Raw genomic sequence first — 24,034 nt, forward strand, 5'->3', positions numbered from 1 at the left:
GTGCTGACAGGTTTAAACAGCACTGTGTGAACTTTTTTTTGGCAAGAGCTGAATGTGACTGACTTTTATTTATATGCATATGACATGCACTTCTGCATTTACTTTAAAAACTCAACCATTCTCCTGTATTGAGATCCCGTCGGGGTGGCGAGTCAGCTACGATTAACAATAACCCGAAAATATAAACAAACTACTCAAGTTTAATTATGATTCTAATGTTGTTTTCAGTCTGATTTCTTAGGAGGTTTCTGGAGCATTCAGTAGAATCTGTAGATCTTTTGCGCCATTGAATTCCTTTTAAAAAGAACAACAGAAACACTGCTTTGGCATATTTCTCCACTATGTCACACCCTGCATAGGAAATAAGTTGTGATTTAAATATGGGTGAAACATTTTTCCATGAAAACTGGGCATTGTTCCTTATCAGATTCAACTTAAACAGGAGAAGAGAATATCTATGATACTTCTTGTTGTGTAAAAACCAAATGTGCCAGTGAGAGATTGTAGCACTGAGATGAGGTCTGACTGAAAACAATTACAAGCGCCAAGGTGTAGCTGTTATTACAGTAGCTTTTTTTTTTTTTTTTTTTTTAAATGTGCCTGGAGGGTGTGCTCCTTGTACAACAGAGCAGCTGCACTTCACATCGAGCAACATGCACACCCACAAACATGAAAATACCATGAAAAATGTAAACATTGCATGAAAATCAGAACACAACTGAGTAAAAACAAAAACAGTCAGGACCCCAACTAAACTGTAAATAAAAAGTTATTCCGTTAATATACAAACAATGTAGGCTACCTAATATGTAATTCAACATAATATATATATATATATATATATATATATATATATATATATATATATATATATATATATATATATATATATATATTATGTTGAATTACATATTATTTCACTGGCATATATCAAATGTTGAAAGATGTAACAAATCGGTGATATTAAAAAGATATTCTAATCTATTTATTTCCCATGATTTATAGTAAAGTCATGGGAAGACACCTTACATTCATTTTCAGTCTTGTTTTCTTGCACACCGATATTTCCAGTCAGACCTGAATCTCTCAATTAATACCATGTCACATTTATACTTCCGAGAAGACATGTAACTGATTTATTATCAATCAACTTACCCATAATTAGTTTCATCACAGTCTTCCAACTAACTGTTGTTAAGTGAGAGTTAGTGTGAAAAGACGAGTTTAGAGACTCACACCAAGTTAACCCCAAATACTAAAAGAGTATATAAGTACAACTAAAAAGAGATTCAAGCAAGAATTGTTTCCAAGAATTTTTTAATTTAAATAACAATAGTTTTTTATTTTACAAAATCCCTAAATGGTCAAACCTTCCCTCAACAACACAACTTGCTTTAAGTTGAAAGAAAAGTGGGCCGTAAAAAAGGAAAGACTTTTTCACTGCATTGCATATATTGTTCAACCAGACAGATGTGCTGTAGAGACTGTTGACAGCATGGGAATGTCCTATTTCTTATATCTTCTTTTCTTTTTATTTATTTAAATGAATAAATACTAGTATTAATATGTTAATAATATCATATTTCTATTGAAACGGCACAGTCATGCTCCAGTTCAGCTGGCAGAGAGAAACATACTGATCAAGTCTAGAATAAGCATCTTTGCATCGCCGTTAAAGGGAAAGGATGGTTTAACAATCAGCCAGAGTCTCTTGGTACTCATACGAAGTCTTGTGGTTCTTAAACCAAGGGCAGCTGCAGGTACAGGGGAAATAGAAGGGAGGCCTAACATAGAGCCATGTGGGCTTCCATATTGCACATGCTGGACATCATGTGTTGCTACATCGCCTTTGTAAGTGCAAGTCAACTTTGCAGAAACACATATTTCTGTTATTGCTTGCTGCAAACAAGGTGCCAGTGTCAAAAATATGTGAAACAAAATGTCCAAAAGATTCTTTCGCTTTGTGTTCGTTGAACAAGACAGAAATTTCAGTGGACAAAGAACTGATTCATTGATGAGTGAAGCTGTAAAAACACTTTAACTTGCAACATCCTGTGACGACATTGCCTCAGCTTTAAGCCATGTGTTTTCACCCTGTTTAGTTTTTCACTTTAACTCCTTTCAGTGGTAATCTCTGATAAAGTCATTCACTTCTGAGTTTAGATCAACTTCCAATAAATGAGTATTGAAACTAAAAGCAGTGTCATCATTAAGGGGGTTTGCTTAATGATGGGTAAAATGTGCATGGTTGTGAACGCTCCTTTTGGGTTTTATTCGTGTTGACAGTCAGCAACAATGGGTCAATTCACAGACTGGTTCCTTTCAGTTTATTTGATAAGTTGAAATTTGTCTGGGATTTTAACAAAAACATGGTTCAGTTATTCATCTGCTCCATAATATTGCTAAATTCCTGTGTTTTCAGTTTCAATGAAAAACTTAGAAGTTAATTCTTTGGACCTGAAAGTTGAGATCTTTCGGCTTTCTGTTGCTGCTGGTAGGCCAGACTGTGGTCAGTACAAGAAAAACAGATGGAAACCCCAGAATAAAAAAGACCAGAGAAGACCAGAGTACTGAGGAGAGCAGCGTTGAAGAAGACAGTAATGCTTTACAACCCACAGCGTCTCTTTGCAGCAGAAAAAAACCCTTGCCCCTCCCCTTCCTTCATTCATTCAGTGACTGACAGCAAAGCCTCCTTCGTCACAAACACTACACCCTCCCCCATCTCTTTTCTTTACTCCTTTTTCTTCTTTAGCTTGGGTTTCTTTATGGCTCTGCCAGCTCTGATCCTCCCTCTCATACTCTTTGTACTGTACAAGTGTGTTGGACTGCAGGTTTGAGGGACTGCTATGTAATTACACTGCTATAAAGCATGAATATAGATGCGCTACAACTCATGTAAATAGACCCTTCCTTAAGTTCAAATACTCTACATTTGCATTGAAGTCATCTCAACTAAAACTCAAGTAGGCCATATCACATGTTCTCATGCTGTCACCTCCTCTTTCAGGTCCTGCCCCCCCAACCCCGTCCCTCCTCCCCTGGCTCTCTGCACAGCCTGATGACATCATGAACAGCCGGTATAAATCCAGCCAGTAAGATCACAGGGAGGCCTGTGGTGCTGACTACCCTCTCTCTGTCTGTCTGCCTCCTCTCTCATTCTGACGCTCTTCTGCTTTGCTGCTCTCTCTCACACACACACCCTCACACACCTTCTCTCAACCTCTTTTTTCTGCACCACTGCAAACATGGTCGATGCATTTGTGGGCACATGGAACCTCAAGGAGAGCGATAAATTCGATGAATACATGAAGGAGCTGGGTGAGTGTGTTTTATTTTTGTGCAGTTAATGCATAGGAGCATGTACGCATGCGTGTGTAACAGGAGAGGATGCAGCGCTGCCAATGCTGCATGGGAGCACATGTGAAAAAAAAACCTATTTTGGTTACTGCTGATGGGGGTGTGGGAAAGACAATAAAAGGTACACAAGGAAGTAAGCTAAATGGAGAAAAAAGATAGAGGGTAAAATAGAAGCAGGGGGGAGCAAGAAGTGGAAGAAATGGGAGACCGCATGGCTTAAGTGCTGGAAACAAGGGAGGGGCCTCCTTTAGTGCAGAGAAGAAAACCCCAACTGTGAAGGATATTGAATGGGGAGCAAAGGGTCTGACACACACACACACGTACACACACACACACACACACACACACACACATACAAGTACAATATGGGTGACATTCGTTGAAAGCTTCTCATTGTTTGAGTCTGTGGGAGGGGGTTATTATGGTCCAGATGCCATGATGTTAATGGAATGAGAAAACGGCTTCAAAATATCTCGCATACACCTCAGTTTAGCATGCATGGTGGGAACAGGTGCACTGAATTTTACAGCTGCTAACAATGGCACTCAACTATTTGACTTTGCAAGTGCATGTGTGTGACAGAGAGATTAATTGTCCGTGACCTTAGCGGCATATTATCATTGACCCATCTGCCCTGGTCACCATGGAATCCAGTGGCCTCTTTACCTCTAACCCCAATACTTTTATCAATGGGGTGCGTTCACGATCACACATGTGTACACATTGTCAGACTGCCAACTTGTACCAGAACAGGTTCTCTACTTTGGTAGAGAAAGGTGTGAGTCATTGTTGCCCAATAAAACGAACTCCCTTGCTCTCTCCCTCTCTCTCTCTCTCTCTCTCTCTCTCTCTCTCTCACACACACACACACACACACACACACCCATGTGATCATTTGCACTCTCACATGTCCAGACAGGCTCTCAGGTCAATGGGACTGTGCAGTATTTGAAGAACATGCTGCAGGCCTGATAGCAGACAAATAGAGACGATAAAGCGTGTCCGCCAAAGGACCCCAAAGGGCAAATCCATAACTTCAGCTTTGACCTTGTATCACCATATATGCAAGTGTAAACCATCTGTACACTAAGAATACAAACAGAATTTCAGGAACAGGAGTGAAATGTTTAAACTACTTTTAGAACTCTTGACCGTGTTCATTTACTGCTGCGTTTTTGGATTATAGTCCAGTCTGCCAGCACGTCGCTGTATTTACCACATCTCATCATCCAATTATGAAAACCTTATTGCAATATACAAGAATCTGCTTAATCCACAGGCACATAATTAGTTAAATTTGTCTTCTTTATCCAACAAAACCTTTAACATCAATAGGAATCTGTCATGTATCACAAAATTTGTGACACGTTCATATCTTTCTTTGTAAAATTTTCTATCAGTGTTTAACTGGTGTCAATGCTGAAAAATATCTTTTGACCTATGTGATCCCATATGACTTTTTTGTTGTTGCATGCAGACAAGCTTTAGTATCCACCATACATATGGCCCCAGGCCCCAGGAACATCTGAGAAAAAACAGTGCATTTTATCTTATTTTTTTATGTGACAACGCAATTTTATCACAAATAAAGTCTCAATAATTAATGTTCTTGTTCATTGTTCTGTTTGCTTTGGGCAGGTGTGGGCTTTGCTACACGTAAGGTGGGCAACATGACCAAACCTACCACAATCATCTCTGCTGATGGTGATACTGTGACAGTGAAAACCCAGAGCGCCATTAAGAACACAGAGCTTTCCTTTAAGCTTGGAGAGGAGTTTGACGAGACCACTGCTGATGACAGGAAGGTTAAGGTGAGAGGTCAAAGGCCAAGATGAACAGACAAAAAACTTGATGAATAGTAAACTTCAAGGGCAACTTCAAATCTATACCTTTTTTTTCTTATCCGATAATAAATTCTTTTGTTAAATTAGTTTAGTATATTGTTCCATAACTGCACATTTCCACAAAGTTCACACATCACAGCTCACAAGCACTTGATGCTCCTCCTTGTGCATGTGGAATTTAGCAATTGGAGGAAAGCTCCTTCAGAGAGGATGCACTTACAGAGACAGGGGAGCATGTTTGGCAGAGAATGGTGTTGAATAAATAAGGACCTAAGGATTTATTTTTTAAAAATGTGAATCTTGCAAAGCTCCATGAAGTCTCAGAATTTCAAAATTAAGCTTTAAATTATCAATAATATGATGAATATCAAATTTTCTTCAGGTGATATAACTACAGCCGGCTACCTCTTATTAAACCAGCTCTTTTTTCAGGTAACAGTCACGAGTAAGATGAATAACTAAATAAATAGCTGGGAAGAGTCTGTTTGGAGCCTTTTCTGTTGATGAATTGAAGTTCAAGAATACTAAGTCATCCAGCTTGTCATTTTAAGCATGGATGTAAATTAAGCTGGGCTAGGGAGGAAAGTCCAGTAAAAAGTGGAATATAAAAGCAAAATTTGGTGATATAGAAAGTTTGTATTGATAAAACACCATCTTAAACAAAATATTTACTTAGCTTAACAAAATGAGCTGCTATTCAGCTAGAGGCTGCTATAAATAAATATTTTACCATACTGATATAATATGGTTACAAATCCCCATCAAATATCCAAAATCACTTAACCGAGAGATATTGCTATTAACTTCTGGTTATGGAAGAGATTTACATGGAAATTATGTGATTAAAGTAGACTAACCGTTGACTTTATGTCTTCTACTTGCAGTCCATTGTGACAATAGATAATGGGAAGATGGTACACATACAGAGGTGGGATGGCAAAGAGACCAGTCTGGTCAGGGAAGTCAGTGGAAACAACCTCACACTGGTAAGTGTTACAAGATGCACACTTTTAATAAAAATGTACTTATTGTATTTTAACTTTTTTCTTTCCTCCACAGACACTTACACTCGGAAATGTTGTTTGCACACGTCGCTACGAGAAGGCAGAGTAAAGCCCTGCATCGAGCCCTGACATTCAGACCATTTTGCATCTACTAAGTACCATAACTCTTTGATACCACTTAACCACAGGCCAAGAAAGTTCTTTGCATGGCTGCTAATTCCTCCTCAGTGTCCAATCTTACTGTACTTTCAGTATTAATGTTACTGCTGACTGTGACCTCCCCAATCTGCCCAACATTTTGTGTTCATCCTTCTACTCTAAGAAATGCCGAATAAATTTCAGTCATTATTTTCCTTGAGAAAACCTAGTTTGTGTTGTTTATGGAAAATCTTTGTACGGTGCAGGAGACAGCACAGAAAGATTTTGGAAATGTGAAACCACGATTGAGATCTGGGAAAAAGTAAATAAATAAATTTGTCCTAACAGACAATTGCTGTTTTGTTTTTTTTTTTATGTTAAAGCTCCCTGTGCAAATTCATCTAACTGCAAAGCTGTTGTATCATAAAATGTTACATTATTTTCATCTATCTAGTGATATAAATAACTAAGCCATGTAAGATAGTCTTTTAAAACTGTAATGAGAAAAAAGATGAATAAAGATTCGTTAAGGGAGCCTCAGCACAGTGTTATTGATCCTCCAATAAATTTAGAGCAGACATTTGAGTGTGAGCGCCTCTGCTCACTTTGGTCACAATTAGAGAGACATGAGAAATAAAATCTCTCTACTAGTCCTTGATGATCTGGATCATCAAGCGAAAATCTCAACAAATTCAAAAAGGGTATCAGTGGCATCTCCTGAAGAGCTCTGTTTTACTGTTGGACAGGTGGTGTTGGACAGGATTCACGTGTCTGACCTCAATAGCTTGTATATTGAGAGTTGTCAGGGCTGCTGACTTGGCCAAGTCTGGGTCATTCCTATTTAAACAAGTGAAATACTTCCCTTTCTCCTCAATCTTCTGTCTTCCAAAGGTCAAGAGATATATTTGTTTACAATCTATATTAAACTGTTTTCCTGTTGTAAACTAGAAGCTTTGCTAGTCTCCTGTTTAGTTTATTTTCAGCTCTAATATGAAAATCTTGATGAACTAATATTATGTGTAGTCCCTAAATACGGTCACTCAAAACAATGTTTCCCCACATTACCTTAAACTTATTTCAAGATACCATATAATTAAATTTGGCACCGTTACAAAATCTCATGCCAGGAATGTATTATAGCCAGAACACAGCCAATAGACATACTTGCACAGGGGACTATTTCTTTTTTAAAAATTCACAGCCAGATATTAATAATAGATTAATAATTACAAAACAACTTCAAATTTTACTTCCAAGCAGTGTGGTGACACTGGAAATCAATTTGAGTCTGGAAAGACATTTCTGTCTTCCTCCTGTAACTTTTCAATCACTTAAAGGCCCAATCCTCTCATATGGAAATTGGGATATCCATTTTGAACGTTATACGTCGGTGCATTCACACTTCCACTGTTGTTTTACTTTGCCATAAATAAGTCAGGTCATCTGCTCATGTGCAGTGCTGAGTTCAGAGTTCACTTCAGTTTTTTGACACCGGTTTGTCACAGTAATTCACTGCGTCTTGTTCTGGTAGTTTTCATTTGACAATTTCTGTTCTTCTTCTTCTCTAGTTTGTTCTTTTCGTTGATTTCCTGTCAGCAATACAACTCACCGCTGCCCCCATGATTTTCAGCGGTATTGCTCCATTTTCTGCATCAAGTAACAAATAGCAAAGCCCCTTACATGCATAAACGACACAAGAGACGGACTAAGCTGTCCTTATGTCTGTGAATCTCTGGCTGTCTGCGTTAAGTATAAAAGGGCCTTTAGGTGGCTTTTAAGTGTCCAATAAAATTTTAGAAGAGGCCACATCCATCCTGGCCACCCCTCTAGCTCCGCCCCTGTGACCAAGCTCCAATTTGAGCCATAGTTACACATCAAAGTAAACAGTCCAGTAGCGCAGGACAATGTCTAAGTGTGCATGACCCCTGTTTCCATCACAAATGGCTTAAAAAGGATTCATAGCGACACATTCACAGCAACATAACTCTTCAACATATCCTGTCTGTGTGTGCATTCAAGTTGGTGTCTAGCCTCTGCTCCGGTTACATTTGGGGGAAAGTTCAGTTAAAGTGTGCTTAAGGTGCATGGATAATGTTATGTCCTGTACTTATGAATTAGGTGTGAGTTCTAAATGTGGATCCTTCCCTCCCATGTCATGGGTTAGTGCAACACTGCCAACTGGAGGTGGGGTGAATGAGGTTAGGAGGAAACAATCCTCCTCCTGCCTGCAACTGTCTCCTAAAGTTACCCTGAGTGGAAATTGTCAAATGGTAAGGTTTAATTAAATTTGCAGGTTTCCTGATACAGATTGGATATTTAGGTCCAGATATTCTTAATAGAGTTTTGTAAAATTATTCAATTAGCTTTATTTTTCATCCTGTTTTATCTGTTCCACAACTAGTGTTGGTGAGGGTTTTTGGACAACATTTTCATTAAAAAAAAACAAAAACAACTTATATAATGGTCAAAGTTTCAGCTGTCAATGTAAGGCATCTTACATAACTGCATCTAAATTGTGCAACCTACTTCATCCCTTGAAGGCAAAAAAGTGTCAGAGGAATTGGCTGCCACCCTGATTAACAGCTTCAAATGTGGCTAAATACCCCACCATTATTCTGCCCAACATCAGCTCAATTATTGCTGCCATACAGCTCAAAATGTTACCAAAGCTTTCCTCTGTAAGGCTTGTTTATTTAAAGGTCCATGCGTTTACGTGTAAATTTAACCCATTAGAACCCAGTGTGACATATCTAATGCATACAGTCTCTGAGACGTTTGGCATCACTTTATGGTAAAAACTTTCCTCAAAATCTTGATCAGATTTTGTACTTCTTTGGTCTCAAAGAACACCAGAAAGCAGAAGATACACTATAAAAATGTTGACATCTCACATAATAATAAGTGGTAAATATCCCTAAAAATGTGGTGCGTTTTTTCATTCAAACTTTTGTTAAAGGGATAAATAAAGACTTCATATTCAAAGAATTAGACTTATCTGATCACTTTTTCATGGCTTGGGTCTTTATGGGTTAGGTTGAGCTTCTAATTTGGGTTTTGGAGCGTGGAGGGCCGCGTTTTCTTGGATAACAGGATTTATGTTTATTGAGACTGAATTTCCATCAGCGTCAGTGGTCCCTGTGTTTTTGCTTATCAGCTGAATTCCTCTGCTGTATCTTGAGGGCTAAGTACTCATGTTTGCACAAGCAAAGCACATTTGCATGTCAAAAAACATTTCTTATCTTTAAATCTAAAGAGAAAAGAAATTATCTAAACAAGCACCAGAAGAGTGGGAAAGTCAAGAATATTCATGACCAAATAAGTAAAGGAAAGTTAATACTGCCCCCATTCTGTTTATTTATGTGGTATAAATTAAAAATCCCAAGCAATCTGAATATGGAGGGACAAACCAATGCCCACATTAGTTATCAGATGGACTCCAAATGCCTCGGTTAAAATGTGGCTATGTGAAAAGTTTTTATCATAATGGTATATAAAGTTAAGTTACAGTCATCCTCAGAGTTATTCATACATTCCCATTAAAAAAAAGAAACAACAGCTCTCACTTAAATAAGCTGAAATTGACAAAAATAAAATAAATATTTTATAAAAAAAAATGATGACCTTGATTTTCTAATGTGGCTCAACAGAAATATTTTTAAAAACAAGCAAACAAACATGATAAATTATTGTAGTTTACATAACTCTTACGCCAACGTGTTAAATAATCCTTCAAACTGATCACTGCAATCAAGCATTTTCTGCAACTCTCAGTCCGACTTCCTTCTGCTCCTCTTGGCAGGAGTTTTAGCCCACTTTTCATCAGCAAAATGCTCTAATTTCTCTGTGGTTTTTAAAAAATATTATTCTTTTTGACTCAGTACAATTTAAAAGCAATGTCGTTTCACTAAATTATAATTTAACAAAATTTTGACTTACTTTTTCAGTCTCCAGTGGAGAGACTTTTGGGAATTCTGCCTTTTCTTGATAGAAAGGTACAAATACATTTGAAGACGCCCGAAGCTCTTTTTGATCAACAAAGTTGTGACAATGAGAGAAGTTTAACACCAGTCATCTCAACTTGGTGTCTACATTATTGTTAATTATCTGGTAGCCAATTTGGCATTGACATTCATGTCTCAGAGTTGACAGACCAGCTGGAAGAAGTCATGAAAACACATCCTCAGCTGAGTCAAACATTAAAATTTATACCATGATTATATGAAGTTCCCTTCTTTGAATTCTTTTCATAATACTTTAGGCTTGAACTGTTTGCAGACCTTGTGGTGTTTTTCCAAAATCATTTAATATAATTTAGAAGATCAGTTGATTATCTCAAAGCAGAGGTATGACTGTCCTGCAAAGGAAAAAACACTTTAGATCAGGCTAAAGTCAGCTTGAACAAAGTGACTTTTGGTATACAGATACAACTTCCACTTTAAAAAAAAAAAAAAAAACATCTGTTGGCTGTTGCCGAAGCCATGTTAAAATTATGTGTAATCTCACAAATGACAGTTTAAAAAAGTGGTAGTGCAAGCTTTTGGGTCAATCTGTTACACACTTACTTGATGCAAACTACAGCAAGATGGATGTGAAGAGAAATTAGGATTTTTGGAGTAGAAAAGCCTGCCTGTGGCATGTACTGGGACATCTGGAAATAATCAACAGTCAACAATCTCACAGAAACTTCAAACTGGGTCAATGTAGTAGACAAAGACTACTTTAATTCTCCAACTAGTTTAGCTTGTCTTAAACTAACCAAGCCCAGTTTTTCTTGTAGCATCGACATAGTAGGACAAATACTGAGATGTTTGCTGGACTGTGGAAAACTCATTCCATCATAATTAAAACATTAACTTAATATGACCTCAGGTTGGAACTGTGTGTGTTGTGTGTTCTGGTTGCTGAAGGACTCACTTTAACAACAACATGACTTCAAGGTCCTTGAACAAAGAAGTCAAGAGACATTTCGTTACCTTAACATAAAAACAGCTTTAATAGAGTTAACAGTTGACATGCAGGATGATGGGGTGTGTTCACTGTATGTTGTCCCCATGGAAGTAAGACACACAAATACACACATGGACAATGACATGCTCACATAAAAGCACAGTAAGTGGCGCACAACCTCAGGATGTTGCCAAATTACGGGGTTCCTTTTGTGCTCAATTTGTTCTCCTTTACATTTCCTGTTTGTGTTTTGAATATTTCCTTTGTGTGAGTGAGTGTGTGTCTGCTTTCACCTCGTCATGTCTGCTTAATAGATTTCCCAGAGTTGTCAGAAACTGGATAGCTGTAAACAATATCTGGATTTCAAAAGGGGTCGCCACTTGCTGCCATATCGCTTACACATATTTGATTACACAAGATGTGTAAACTATTCCCTCTGTGAGAGAACCAGGGGTTACTTCAGGTCAAAAGGAGAAAGTCATGTGATTTCTTTCTTTTTTGTTTTTTACATCTTCCTTTGGGGTTGTACAGGAAATGGTTCTGATACAAAGAGAGGAGACCAAGGTGGAGAAAAAAAACCCTCTAACCTTAAATGATGCTGTAACTGAAAGTCTGACACCGTTGTTTTTTTCCCCAACTTCCCCTGTCTGTGTCTGTCTGGTAGCTGCTGTGTGCATGTGACTTGACTGTCCAGCTGTGTCAGCTGTGTTTGTGTGATTTATGTTTTCTGTGTTTTTTCTTTTTCTCCTCTCTATTATAAGTGTTGTCATGACGCCTCTTCTTGAATTTACATTCACTGCTGCTGCCGCTGTCACTCTCGGACTCATTTCTCTCCCTCTTCTTCTTCTTCTTCTTCATTTTCTTTTCCTGGAATAAAAAACACACAGAAGTCAAATATCTAGCTTTAAAAAGTGCATGACAACAACTTGAACAATAATGGTGAAGAAACATACAGAAGAGGCTGACCACAGTTTTAGTACCACAAAACACATTTTTGTTTGTCACAAATATGAAAAGTTCTCTTGAAGAAACAACTGCAGATATGGGGGCAGGGGGTCACATGACTCAGTTAAAGGACAGAAAGTGGAGAACAGCTCCACTAAAAGGAAGTAAGAGCAACACAGTCTTGTCGTTTGTAACATTTCCACCTTCTTTTTCTTCTTTTTGTCCGAGTCTTGCTGTAATGTGGAAGTCTGCTGCTGCTGTTGTGGCTCTTCACTGTCCTCCTCAGGCAAAAGAGCATACTGCGAGCCCGGAGTGGAGAAGCAGTCTTTTGTAAAGTGTCCTAAAAATACCAACAAGTCATTAAAGCTTGCAGTGTTTTGTTTCCTTAAGATACGGTACTAAGGTTATTTGTGTTAATGTACAGTACTGGTGTCGTACCCCTGCAGCCGCACTTGGTACATGTTGTGTTGAGCACAGCCTCCAGTGTGATTCTGTTCCGCGTTTCATCTTTAAACATCCTTCGTCTCCTTGCATCCTGCCTACAGACACGCAGGTAACACAGGTTATTATAACACTTTCCTAAGCAGGCAAGTACAACCACAAAACCATCAAAACTTACTCTGCCATAACATTGTTGGGGTCCAGATCCCGTCCTGTTCCCTGATTGACGGCCTTCATTGAGAAGGATAACTTCACCTTTTCACCATGAATCTGACCAGCACAGGACAGAGATGTAATCATCCCGCGCTGACATCGGTTTTACATATTACAATGCATGAATGTACTGTCTGTGTGGTGTTACCTCTCGCCCAATTACTTTGATCCACACTTTTTCTCCAACGTCCACAATTTCTGAGGCATTCTCAACTCTGGTGGCGGACATCTCACTCACATGTACCAAACCTGGATGTAAAAAGAATATAGATGTAAACAGATGTAAAAAGATAAATAAATAAACCAAATAACTAAACAATAAAAAAAACTCACAGTTGAGCAGGCTTCAGACATACATATACATTTAGTACCTTTGTTTAGCTGAGAACAAGCACTTAAAGATTGTATTCTTCCTATTTTTTCCAAAGCTTTAAAACATTAAACAAAATGTTTGAATTATAATACTGTACTGAATGTACTCTCTTTTTTATAGACATTCTTGCCTTCAACTCCCATTAGAAACCAAACTTTGATTAGTTTGCCCTCTAGTGGTGAAAATGAGTTGCTGATGTCTCACTCTACATGTAGGTCAAGGACGACTGGCACAACTACAATAAATCATCTTTAATTATCAAAAAGGTGACAAAGTTTAAATATAGATGTGAGACATCCCATCTTAATCTGTCCCACTTTTTACCAGCCCTCCTAACTCTAAAACCCTGACGGTTTCCAATCCCCATTACCTTATCCTCATACCAAATTGAGACCATGATACTACAGATGTATAGAAAATCCAAATAACTACCAAAACATTTTCCTGAATTACAAAAGAAAAATTCTGAAATCCTTTTCTAGCTTTAAATTTCAGCACAGAGAGTTATTTACCAACACATGGAAAATTAAAAGAAATTTAGACGTGGCTAATGTTCTTTTGCTTTCTCAGAAATATCTGACAGCTTTTAACTTTCAACCCACCCTCCTTTTTGTATCCTGGCAGTCGAACAAAGGCTCCGTAAGTCTGCACAGACACCACCTCTCCTTTTGCAATGCTGTAAAGTGGTGGAAGACCATCGAGCCCGGCTGGTTCTTGGCCTGAGCTGCCACGTTCAGACATTGTCTCAAGAGATGTTAGATCAGAGGTAAAAATGAATGGATCTGAAAAAAAAGGTAAAACATGTCTCCGTTTTTTTTTTTTTTTTTTTTTTTTTTTTTTTTAAATATCACAGAAATGTGTAATCTGACCAAACATTGTTAACCCGATTTAGTTAATTTTGTGTCATCACGATGGCTATCAAGGCGTATCTACTAAAATTTTCCTATCATATAAATATGATCTACAATGTAAAAAAAGCTCATTTCTTACCTTTTGATAGTGGTATTTTATTAAGTTAGTTAAGGAATTAAAATTTTATCACCAGCTTAATCAGTTTGAAAATGATTAAACATTTAACTAATTCAGTTTTAGAATTTACACATGGTTAAAGTCCTCCATCTATTTAAATGTGTTTGACACTATAAGATCTTTTTGGTGCTCTTCGAAAATAATGCAGTTTTTCTGCGTTTTCAATTGTATATTTTGAGTCCCAACTCTAGTCAAACATTAACTGCACCCAAGCATGATCCGAAAATTAAAATAATTGAGTGAACAAATACTAAAAATCTATTTCAGAGCCAGTTAAGTCAGTTAATTAATTTTACAAATTTAATGTATCTAGAAATTCAACTTAAGAAAATAAAAAATATATTTGCATATTTCTCTATCAAATTAATTGTAAATAACAGAGAAAAGCATTTACTTTCTCACTTGTATTTTAATCATGTTTGTTTTTATGTAAAACCTATTTCTGAAACATAATGGGTATTTCTGCATGTCCTAGTGAATTAATTAAAAAAAAAAAAAAAGACATTGAAACAACTAAAACAACTTTGCTTACCAACAAGATTTGCAGAATGTCATTATTTTATTTCATAATATATTCCATTTTTTGTATTAAGAAAAACTAAATATCACATACACCTCTCCGTTTAGCAAATTCTTTAATTAAATTAAAAAAAAAAAAGTGCCAACAACTCTGATTGAGACAACCACCGGTAATAAAGTAAAAAGAAAAAAATTAACATGATCTATTTTTCAGTTAGCATAAAAAAAGTATGTATTGGTTTGGCATACGCCTGCTGGGACACACTTCCCACGTTTCTGTGTTGCTGGTCTTGTTGGTATGCAGGAAGATATTTTCTTGCATTAAACACTGACTAAATATTTCAGATCTTTCACTGAAAAACTGAAAGAAATAGCGTAACTTGGGCTAATGTTAGCTACATGCTAACACTGTCTAATACTTTGTTAATCATACTACCAAATTAAAAACACAGTAGTTGGACAGAGACATAGAACAAGGTGAAGACTTTCAATTACAATCTGTTAATTATATTCTATTAATTCTGGAAAAGACAAAAACAACAAAATAATAAAACATAGTTACCATTTGTGTTACCTCGATGTTGTTTTACATCCGGTGTAAATACGTGCGACGTCAAGAAAGCAACCAATCATCACAGCCGGGGCTTGCTTCGACCAATCACAGGCCTTGTAACTACAGGAAGTAGTTCAGTCTGTGTTCTTCGACGTTTCTACTACATTCAACGATTCTCTTGAAAGACAACCATTCATTTTGTTAAGTGTAACAGCGAGGTGAGACAAATTTGCCGCTGTTTATCGACTGATCCAGTATGATTGAACCTAAGAAGAGAGCCGGAGACATGGCGGTGGTTCCCTCCGCTCTAAAACGGCCCCGGACGGAGCTGGTGGCGGCGGCACAGTCTCAGCAACTCGTGGCTGCGGTACGAACATCAGTACAGTAGCTGCTGTAACTTAAGAGCCCATGAAGAAGCATTTAAAAACTTTTAATCACATAACTGTGAAACCATCGTGCTTTTTAACGGCAGTCAGATTTTATCTGCATAAATTGAATGAATGTTATTTCCTGTTGGCAAGTAAACAGGCTGATAGCTTGACAGCTAACTGGAAAATATCAAAACAGTAAATTTCCATCGAAAAGTTTTTATTTGGTCTTTTCATAAAGTTTTATAAGTTGGATACTGATAGGTTTATTAGGTTTTATTGTAGTCCATGTAAACACTATTTCTAGAGCATGATCAATCTTAGGTGTATCTTTTTTGTACTTTATGAGCACTTATCTCTGAAGTGAAAAGCCAGTCAGTCAGCCACTGTGTTAATCTGTGAAATGTCTCCCTCAGGGCCCTCCACGGACCTCCAGCCTGCAGGCTCCCATCATGTTGATGTCTGGACATGAGGGTGAGGTATACTGCTGCAAGTTTCACCCCAATGGAGCCACGCTTGCATCTTCAGGATTCGACAGACTTATATGTAAGTGGGTAGCACAAACCACAGCAACCAGCAGATGAATCTACAGCTGACAGAGATTTGTTCAAACTTTTTTGTACTTTGTGTAACTGTGAAAAACTTTTTTCTAACATGTTTATTTTCTGCAGTGATGTGGAATGTGTATGGAGACTGTGAGAATTATGCTACTCTGAAGGGCCACAGTGGAGCGGTGATGGAGCTGCATTACAACACAGATGGCAGGTATGAATGGCTGCTAGTAAAATGGGAAAAAACAAATAAATACAATGTTTAGTTGTCCATGAATACCTACTACACAGTAAACCTAACTTGATTTCCTAAATAATAGAATAGAATAGAATAAAACTTTATTGTCATTGTACAAAAGGCAAAATTAACTTTAGACTGGTAGTGTACATACATACAGTTACGGTTGGGTTAGGCACTGTAGAGCTATAAAAAAAAATAAAAGAGTAGAAAAAAATGGATGAATATATAAGTCGAATAATTGGCCATTTATTCAATATATACAGATGCAGTGTAACTAAGACCTAGGTCAGAGAGTCGTCTACACTTTTACCTTGCACCTGAGTTATTGCACCTAAAGTTCAGTAATCACAGTTTGGAAATCTGTATTTGAACAACATAAAAAATGTTCAAACCTGTTTAGGTTATTTCTAAGTCAGATTCAGTCAGAACTGTGAATTTGTTGTCATTTGTAATAACTTGACCAGCATATTTGCTTACAAACATTTATTTTCTGAGAAACCCATATGTGCTGTTTGTTAAAAGTTACCGGCTGGTCTGAAATCATTGCCCAAAAAACAATAAACCCACTCATCTTATTTCACTGTTTAATCCTGTTGCTTGATGAGGTGGATGGCTAGTTGTGATTTTATTTCTCTGCCTTTCAGTGTTCTGTTCTCAGCAAGCACAGACAAAACCGTAGGAGTGTGGGACAGTGAAACAGGGGAGAGGATCAAGCGTCTCAAGGGTCACACTTCCTTTGTTAACACTTGCTATCCGGCTAGACGCGGACCACAGCTGGTCTGCACTGGCAGCGATGATGGGACGGTCAAGGTGAGACATTTCTTATGATGAGAATGTTTACTTCTCTAGATATTATTATTCTGGACCTTTAGATCAATAGTTCTTAACTAGAAGTGACATGTTAATATCAGGGGTTGTCAGATAATTATATAGCGTACATTTATCTGCTGAATTTGGGATTTTTACGAGGGCTTTTAGAAATTCAGCTATTAATGCAGAGATAAATCTATTAAATTAGCACCTATTTTTTAAAAACATCAACGCATAAGCAGCAAAGTTAATACACATACCATATTAAAATCTGAATTTGGCATCATCTCTGCATAAGACACTGATTTGGGGCATGTTGGTGTCGTCTCACAACAGTGAACTGAATTCACAAAAAACACTTTCTCGCCTTATGTATGAAGTTTCTGACAGTTTTTCAGCCTTATATTTAGAGGGTAACTGTGGAATAAACCATTTGATATGACCCACTATTAGTTACTCATCATTGGGGTGAGGGTTGCAGACACTAATGTTTGTCATCTTGGGGTTTGTGGTTTGAGAAGCACTGCTCCAGATTGTATTATTGAGATGTTCAGCACATTCATTTTTCACACTTTTGCAGTTGTTGACACTGTTTCATATCTATTTTTGATCTCAAGGTTGTTCCAGTGCTGCTGCAAGTCGGGTATAATTTGCCACTATGTCACCAACAACTCTCTTAAACTGATTTTTACTCATGATCTTGATGCTGGGTTAAGTTGAGACACTGTTAGATCATTGAATTGATTGGAATATTGTTCCTTGGGAATTTTGAAGTCTTGTTTGATTGACACTACATGACTTATCTGTGGTAGAAGGTCACACACTTCAAGATTTTTCAACAGGCTGACCTTTGACTTGGCGGTTTATCTGTTTACACTCACTTGGTTGTTTAAAAAAAAAAGTGACAGTGTCTTTAAGCACTTTAAGGGGTTATACAAGGCAATGGTATGAGGAACAAAAGAGTTTTAACCCTTGATGTTGTAGTCTTATTGAGGTAACGACCTGAATCTTACTGTAACACACTACATAACTTTATTACTAACTTTGTGGCGTTGGGTATAAATCAAACAGACTGGCTGAGTTAACGTCATGTCTCCTCTGATTCCACAATTCTGTAATAATTTGTGAAAGGACACATAGGTGCATGATTAAACTGGCCTCTTTGGTTATTTTGTGAATGAGTAGAAGTGGTTCAGAAAGGAGCTGATCATGACAGAAATGACCAGTGAAAGGGGCTTCTGACAGGTTGCTGGTTCATGTTCTTTAGTATTACTATACAAGTTAAATATGCATAATTATGGCTCGGAAACTATACACTGGCACAGATTACAGTTTAATCCTTAATGACTTTTCTTGCTGTCACATGATCCAACACTACTGGACAGAAAACTAACTACCTACCAGGATGTTGTCATTTCACCATTTTCAAGCCTGGAAATGATACACATGTAGACAAATGTTCTTATTTGAATATTTCCACTGAAACATGGGTTCATATTCTGTTACATACACCATACTGAATGTTATTGTTGTGACATTCTTTAGCATTTATCTTATTTATTTATTTACATTTGTTAAATCCTGTTTTGTGTTTATCTGCACTGTAGCTGTGGGATGTCCGCAAGAAAGGGGCCATTCACACTTTCCAGAACACCTACCAGGTTCTGGCTGTGACTTTCAACGACACCAGTGATCAGATCCTGTCTGGAGGCATCGATAATGACATCAAGGTACTAAAGTGTACTACAGAGTGTTCAGCAAACAAATTGTTCTTAGTGAATTACATGTGTTGAAAATTATTTAAAAGTTCTGTTCAGAAATTCATTTTGGTTGTGACTGCAAATATTAATAATAAATTAGAAGTTAGGTTTGCTAATTCGCCAAGACACCACCCACATGCTGAAACTAATATTGCACTTCTGCCACCTGGAGCAGTGCATTATTATCGTTGAAACTGGAAGGATAGTGGGGACCCATCATCTTTAAGGGAGAAATGTGGTGAATGATGGCATCTCTTAAACATTTGGTGAAATCAGATTGAAGAAAAACAACAGTAGAACTGAGCGCTATGTTTAATTCTGAAAGTAAGAACATTTCTGCATTTGTTAAACAAATTCATTTCTTTGTTTTGGTGGTCCTGCTTGAATTAGAAATTATGATGTGAAATTGTTTTGGTTTAATTGTATGAGTTATTTATTTAGAGTAATCTCAGCCTTTTACTCTATGATCTTAATGTTTCAGCCAAAATACTCTGATAGGATTGTAATAGACAAACATGCAGGGCTCGATCAGAACAGTTTTGGGATCCATATTACCCATGAGTTAACCTTGTTTGGATTCTGATCTCAACCATTACAGATTGTTTTTTGGCTTCTGGATGTGGCTACACATCTAGCATATGTAGTTCTCTACATACACGTCTCTCTCTGTCTGTATTTGTGTATGTTTTTGTGAAAACTGTTTTGTGTTTTGCAGGTGTGGGACCTGAGGCAGAATAAGCTCATTTACAACATGCACGGCCACGGTGACTCGGTTACCGGCCTGAGTCTGAGCTCTGAGGGGTCGTACCTTCTGTCAAACTCTATGGACAACACAGGTAGGACAGCTTTTTATTTGGTTTACATCATGATTGAAATCTGGTTGAAACCTTTCAGTGATGTCTTTGTCTCTTTGCAGTCCGCATTTGGGATGTGAGACCATTTGCCCCCAAGGAAAGATGTGTCAAAATATTCCAGGGCAATGTTCACAACTTTGAAAAGGTAGAGTTTTTTACCACGCTAACAGTAAAATATCCCTATAAATTAGTACTTTAGCAGATGTTATTCTGCTGTGAATGATATGACATGTGCAGCCACTTTTGCATGGTATAGCTTTTTAGATTTTTCTTTAAACAAAACGCTCAGCTTTCACTTCATTACTGGGATTGGTGATGGCCATGTTTTATTTCTGGTGCAATCCATACCATCTTTGTGTGTTATTTAGAACTTGTTGCGGTGCTCCTGGTCCACTGATGGCAGTAAGATAGCTGCAGGCTCAGCTGACAGGTGAGAAGTAAACACACAAATGTATAAAACATGAATGTTTAGTTGTTACACATTTATAGACGGAGATTAAATCGAGCTGATTTTATATATGCAGCACCTCAAACACACCTTCAGAGGTTACAGCTATGAGACTGGCCTGAATGACAGGAAAAATACATTTATTTTATTTGCTTACCAGCTTATCTAATACCTTCTTTTAGAAAGTAAATCTACACCCCAGGAAATTTAAACAAATGACTTTTTCACCCGTATCCTCAATTTAATATAAATATTGTCAATGGATTTCTTTATTATCAAATAAAATCAAGCTTTTATATCTAAAAAGAAAAAAAAATACTTTTTTGGAAAAATTACCACATACTTTGATGAAATGAAGAATGTTGTGTTTTCACAGCACTCATTACTGTGAGACAAAATGACTTGTGTATCATTTGAGTCATTTTATCTCCAGCTTTTAAAGGCAGTTTTGACTATTACAGTAGCATTCGATGTTGAATTGATTTAGAATCTATTATGTAAAAACAAAGTGATGGACTTCAGTGTTGACCAGGAGTTTATCTGAGACAAACTTAAGTCACCAGTCATAGAAAGAGCTGGAAAGATTTCAGCTTTACTGACGTTACACAGGATTCTTAATTGATTTTGACGTTTGGTGTAAAAAAAAAAAAACAACTTTATTTTCCTTCAAAGAAATTAAAAATGATCAAATTATTTTAAAGAATTTGTTGTGATTTAAAGAAAAAGAGTCAAAACTGATTGATTCTTTGTGGAGAAAAAGCTCCTTTAGTCATAGCTGCAGCAGTGACTGTCCTCTCCTGGAAAAAGTTTTTTTATTTTTTGGTTTAGTGGTGCTTTTTGCAGTGATGGTATTTCATGTTAGCTGTCAGATTTGGCCTACTCTCTGTACTACTGGATCGCCGTCTCCTCAGCTTGATTACTGGGCCTCTGCTCAAACATGATCCCATTCAGCAGTCCTCATTGTGCCCTGCAATACCTGACAGGTTGTCAAGTGAGTTTTTCTGTATCCGGCTGTAAACCATTCAGTCTCAGTTTAATTTCTTTCCTTTCTTCTTTTCACAGAAAACCACAGTGTTTTCATTGTGTCCGTTAGCTTTTTTAGTTACAATGATGACATAAATATCAGGCTGGATATGTTTGGTTCAGTGTTTGCAAGATCCAACCTTTTTCATTCCAACACTGGATAATTAAATATCTGGATTTTGTTTAAACACGTCCGCCTGTAATACAAACTAAATCTTATGAACAAATAATGAACAAACTCAAACATGTGTCCTCAAGTTCAGGTTGATAAGTTTAGAAATTTCTAAATATTTTTTTATAAAAGGAATTAACATTATAGTCACCTTGACAGTTTCTAATCACTTTAGTCTCAGTATAATCCCAAATCACTTTCATTAGGAGTTGAAGAAGAAAATGTTTTAAATAACCTGCAGTCAAAGTTATAAATCAGCAGACCAATCAAGATGGTGGGTTTTTTTTGTTTTTTTGTTTTTTTAAAATGAAAATGCTCTTGATGAAATTTAAATACAAGATAAGTAGAAAGTGTAAATGTAATCAGCGTATGTACTCAGTCATTTAAAAAAAAAACTTTCAATAATCAATTTGTTCTAGAAAACTTTCCATTGTAACGTTTAAATCTCAGCCTTTGAAGAAACTAAAAGCATAAAATTAGAAATTTTCCAGGAGGTTAACTTTCAGGTTTAACTGCAGTTTGCTGCCATTGAACTCAGGATTCTCAGTATTGTTTGAAAATTAAAGCATTATAAAAAATGTAAAAGCAAATGTTTCTCCTCTGGCTAGAAAAACAAAATGATTCCTTCCCATCCTATTGTAATGATATGCATGCTTGTGTTTACCTCTTGACGGCCGTCTTCGGCTCATAGCTTTGATGATCAGACTGAAAGCAGCAGCTGGTCTGCAGGTCAGAGAATACATGCAAATATATTTGAAAATGTAAGATAGGAAAGATTTCTCACTGATCTTTTTTTTCTTTTTGAAGAAAAAAAATCTTTTAAAAGTTATAAACAGATTTAACGCTACAGTTGTTTGAAGAACCAATGCACTGAAGTAAGAAATGAAATGAAAAGATCCCAGGAAGAAATTATATAAAACAGAGCTAAGGTGATCAAACCTTGGTAGGTAGTTAGAGTCCTGGGTTAGTTTGGTAAAGAAGTCTTATAATACTTAGTTTATAGGAATGGTTTGAATAGAAGTGTGCTCATAAGTGGATAATAGAAAAGATCTCATTCATCTCCGCATTAACAAATTAAATGAGCTACTTAATATAAAGTGAAGCAGAAAGGTCATGGTCCACTTTCAGCCATGTCTATTATGAGTTTTTTTGAAAAACAATTAGGAAACTGAGCTTTATGTATAATGCACTTTGTCAGAGCAACGCTAAACAACGTGCTACAACGCTATTAAAATAAATAACATAAGAAGAAATTTAAAAATTTCAAATACTGTTAGAATAATTCAAATCAACTAAAGTCAGATCAAACGGGTCATTTTGAATTTTCTTTTTATTTCAGAAATATAATATTTCAGTTTTAGTCTGATTTTGGCTTTCAAACAGCTGTTTGGTAAGATTTAAATAACTCCTCTAAACACTGCGTTTGACTTGCAGGTTTGTGTATATTTGGGACACCACATCCCGTAGAATCCTGTACAAGCTGCCGGGTCACGCCGGCTCTGTTAATGAAGTGGTCTTCCACCCAGAGGAGCCTATAGGTGGGTCACACGGCTGCCTCAGTCTCAGAATAAATTTTGTAATTACAATAATTAAATGAAAAATCCAGAAGAAGTTTTTTTTCTTACTTTAACACGAGCTGGACTTGAAGCAGAGTCAGAATAAGTCGAAGATTTCCTAATGTTCTCCTAGAAAATTAATTCAGTCGTTTTTCTCTTTTATCTCCACACAGTGCTGTCTGGCGCCAGTGATAAACGCCTGTACATGGGAGAAATCCAGTAGGGTGTGTGTGTACTTTTTATTGTATGTGAGGATGTGTGTGCTCTATCTTGGAAGTATGTAAAGGTGGGTTAGGAGTCTGTAATTTCACGTGCTTCAGCTTCTCAGAACAACCTCAGGACGAAGTTTATTGCGGACAGCCGCAGGAGCCCCCACAGTGTTTTTTTTTACTCTGATTGATTACTTTCTAATAAACTTCTTTATTGTGTAAAAATGGCTTGTTGGATCATTTTATCACTGTGATGTTTTGCTGTGAGAGTTTATATTTTACCTGCTTAACTTTGCTGTTTTCTAAAAGGTGTAGCTGTGGCTCCACTGCCGGAGGTTTTAATAATTCATGTTGAAAGCGAGGGGTTAAATGTGGTGCAGATTGGAAAAATCTGTTACAACTGGTTGACTTTTCAATAGTGAAGAATTTATATATAACTTACTGTTACATTTGATCCGGTCACTCTTATTTTAGAAATGTGAAAGACCCATCTGGGATGTTATCAGAGAAATGAGTAAAGTGCATTATGTATTTAGTATGGGAGTAAATTACAGATATGACTTCCTGTGTAGCAGAACTCCGTGCTGATTCTGGCACCAGCTCCATTCTCTAGTCTCAGAACCTCTGTGTTTTATGGTGAACCAGGCTATGCTCACATCAGTTTAACCAGAACCAAAGT

The 24,034-nt window shown here is 37.0% G+C and overlaps 3 protein-coding genes across 3 annotated transcripts; 2 read left to right on the forward strand and 1 right to left on the reverse strand.

The window, feature by feature from the left end:
• The first annotated feature begins 3,107 nt into the window (after positions 1-3,107).
• fabp3 (fatty acid binding protein 3, muscle and heart) lies at positions 3,108-6,709 on the forward strand. The gene is made up of 4 exons (XM_079258867.1): positions 3,108-3,318; positions 4,996-5,168; positions 6,086-6,187; positions 6,261-6,709. The coding sequence occupies exons 1-4, from the start codon at positions 3,246-3,248 to the stop codon at positions 6,312-6,314; spliced, it is 402 nt and encodes a 133-aa protein (XP_079114993.1). The 5' UTR covers positions 3,108-3,245; the 3' UTR covers positions 6,315-6,709.
• A 4,637-nt stretch (positions 6,710-11,346) lies between these two features.
• zcchc17 (zinc finger, CCHC domain containing 17) lies at positions 11,347-15,399 on the reverse strand. Its single transcript, XM_079259031.1, has 7 exons — positions 15,373-15,399; positions 13,865-14,044; positions 13,038-13,138; positions 12,855-12,946; positions 12,674-12,774; positions 12,439-12,575; positions 11,347-12,157 (listed from the first exon to the last, which is right to left on the reverse strand). Exons 2-7 carry the CDS (start codon positions 14,001-14,003, stop codon positions 11,990-11,992), a joined length of 738 nt encoding a protein of 245 aa, XP_079115157.1. The 5' UTR covers positions 14,004-14,044; positions 15,373-15,399; the 3' UTR covers positions 11,347-11,989.
• Positions 15,400-15,528: 129 nt separating this feature from the next.
• Positions 15,529-23,567, forward strand: snrnp40 (small nuclear ribonucleoprotein 40 (U5)). The gene is made up of 10 exons (XM_079258343.1): positions 15,529-15,730; positions 16,148-16,277; positions 16,403-16,496; positions 17,168-17,333; positions 18,941-19,063; positions 19,809-19,929; positions 20,010-20,092; positions 20,316-20,377; positions 23,025-23,128; positions 23,320-23,567. The coding sequence occupies exons 1-10, from the start codon at positions 15,620-15,622 to the stop codon at positions 23,367-23,369; spliced, it is 1,044 nt and encodes a 347-aa protein (XP_079114469.1). The 5' UTR covers positions 15,529-15,619; the 3' UTR covers positions 23,370-23,567.
• Positions 23,568-24,034: the final 467 nt, after the last annotated feature.

This window comes from Telmatherina bonti, assembly GCF_933228915.1.
Source record: "Telmatherina bonti genome assembly, chromosome: 19".
NCBI classification, from domain to species: domain Eukaryota; kingdom Metazoa; phylum Chordata; class Actinopteri; order Atheriniformes; family Telmatherinidae; genus Telmatherina; species Telmatherina bonti.

Bases quoted from the DNA above. Each gene is read 5' to 3' on its own strand.
- fabp3 (XM_079258867.1), top strand. From the start codon at position 3,246: ATGGTCGATGCATTTGTGGGCACATGGAACCTCAAGGAGAGCGATAAA. The intron at 3,319-4,995 runs GTGAGTGTGTTT...TGCTTTGGGCAG, and splicing joins TGAATACATGAAGGAGCTGG to GTGTGGGCTTTGCTACACGT. The intron at 6,188-6,260 runs GTAAGTGTTACA...TTTCCTCCACAG, and splicing joins GTGGAAACAACCTCACACTG to ACACTTACACTCGGAAATGT.
- zcchc17 (XM_079259031.1), bottom strand. From the start codon at position 14,003: ATGTCTGAACGTGGCAGCTCAGGCCAAGAACCAGCCGGGCTCGATGGT. The intron at 12,947-13,037 runs GTAACACCACAC...TGTGCTGGTCAG, and splicing joins TCAAAGTAATTGGGCGAGAG to ATTCATGGTGAAAAGGTGAA. The intron at 12,775-12,854 runs GTAAGTTTTGAT...GCGTGTCTGTAG, and splicing joins CCCAACAATGTTATGGCAGA to GCAGGATGCAAGGAGACGAA.
- snrnp40 (XM_079258343.1), top strand. From the start codon at position 15,620: ATGATTGAACCTAAGAAGAGAGCCGGAGACATGGCGGTGGTTCCCTCC. The intron at 15,731-16,147 runs GTACGAACATCA...TGTCTCCCTCAG, and splicing joins CTCAGCAACTCGTGGCTGCG to GGCCCTCCACGGACCTCCAG. The intron at 20,378-23,024 runs GTGAGAAGTAAA...TTTGACTTGCAG, and splicing joins GCTGCAGGCTCAGCTGACAG to GTTTGTGTATATTTGGGACA.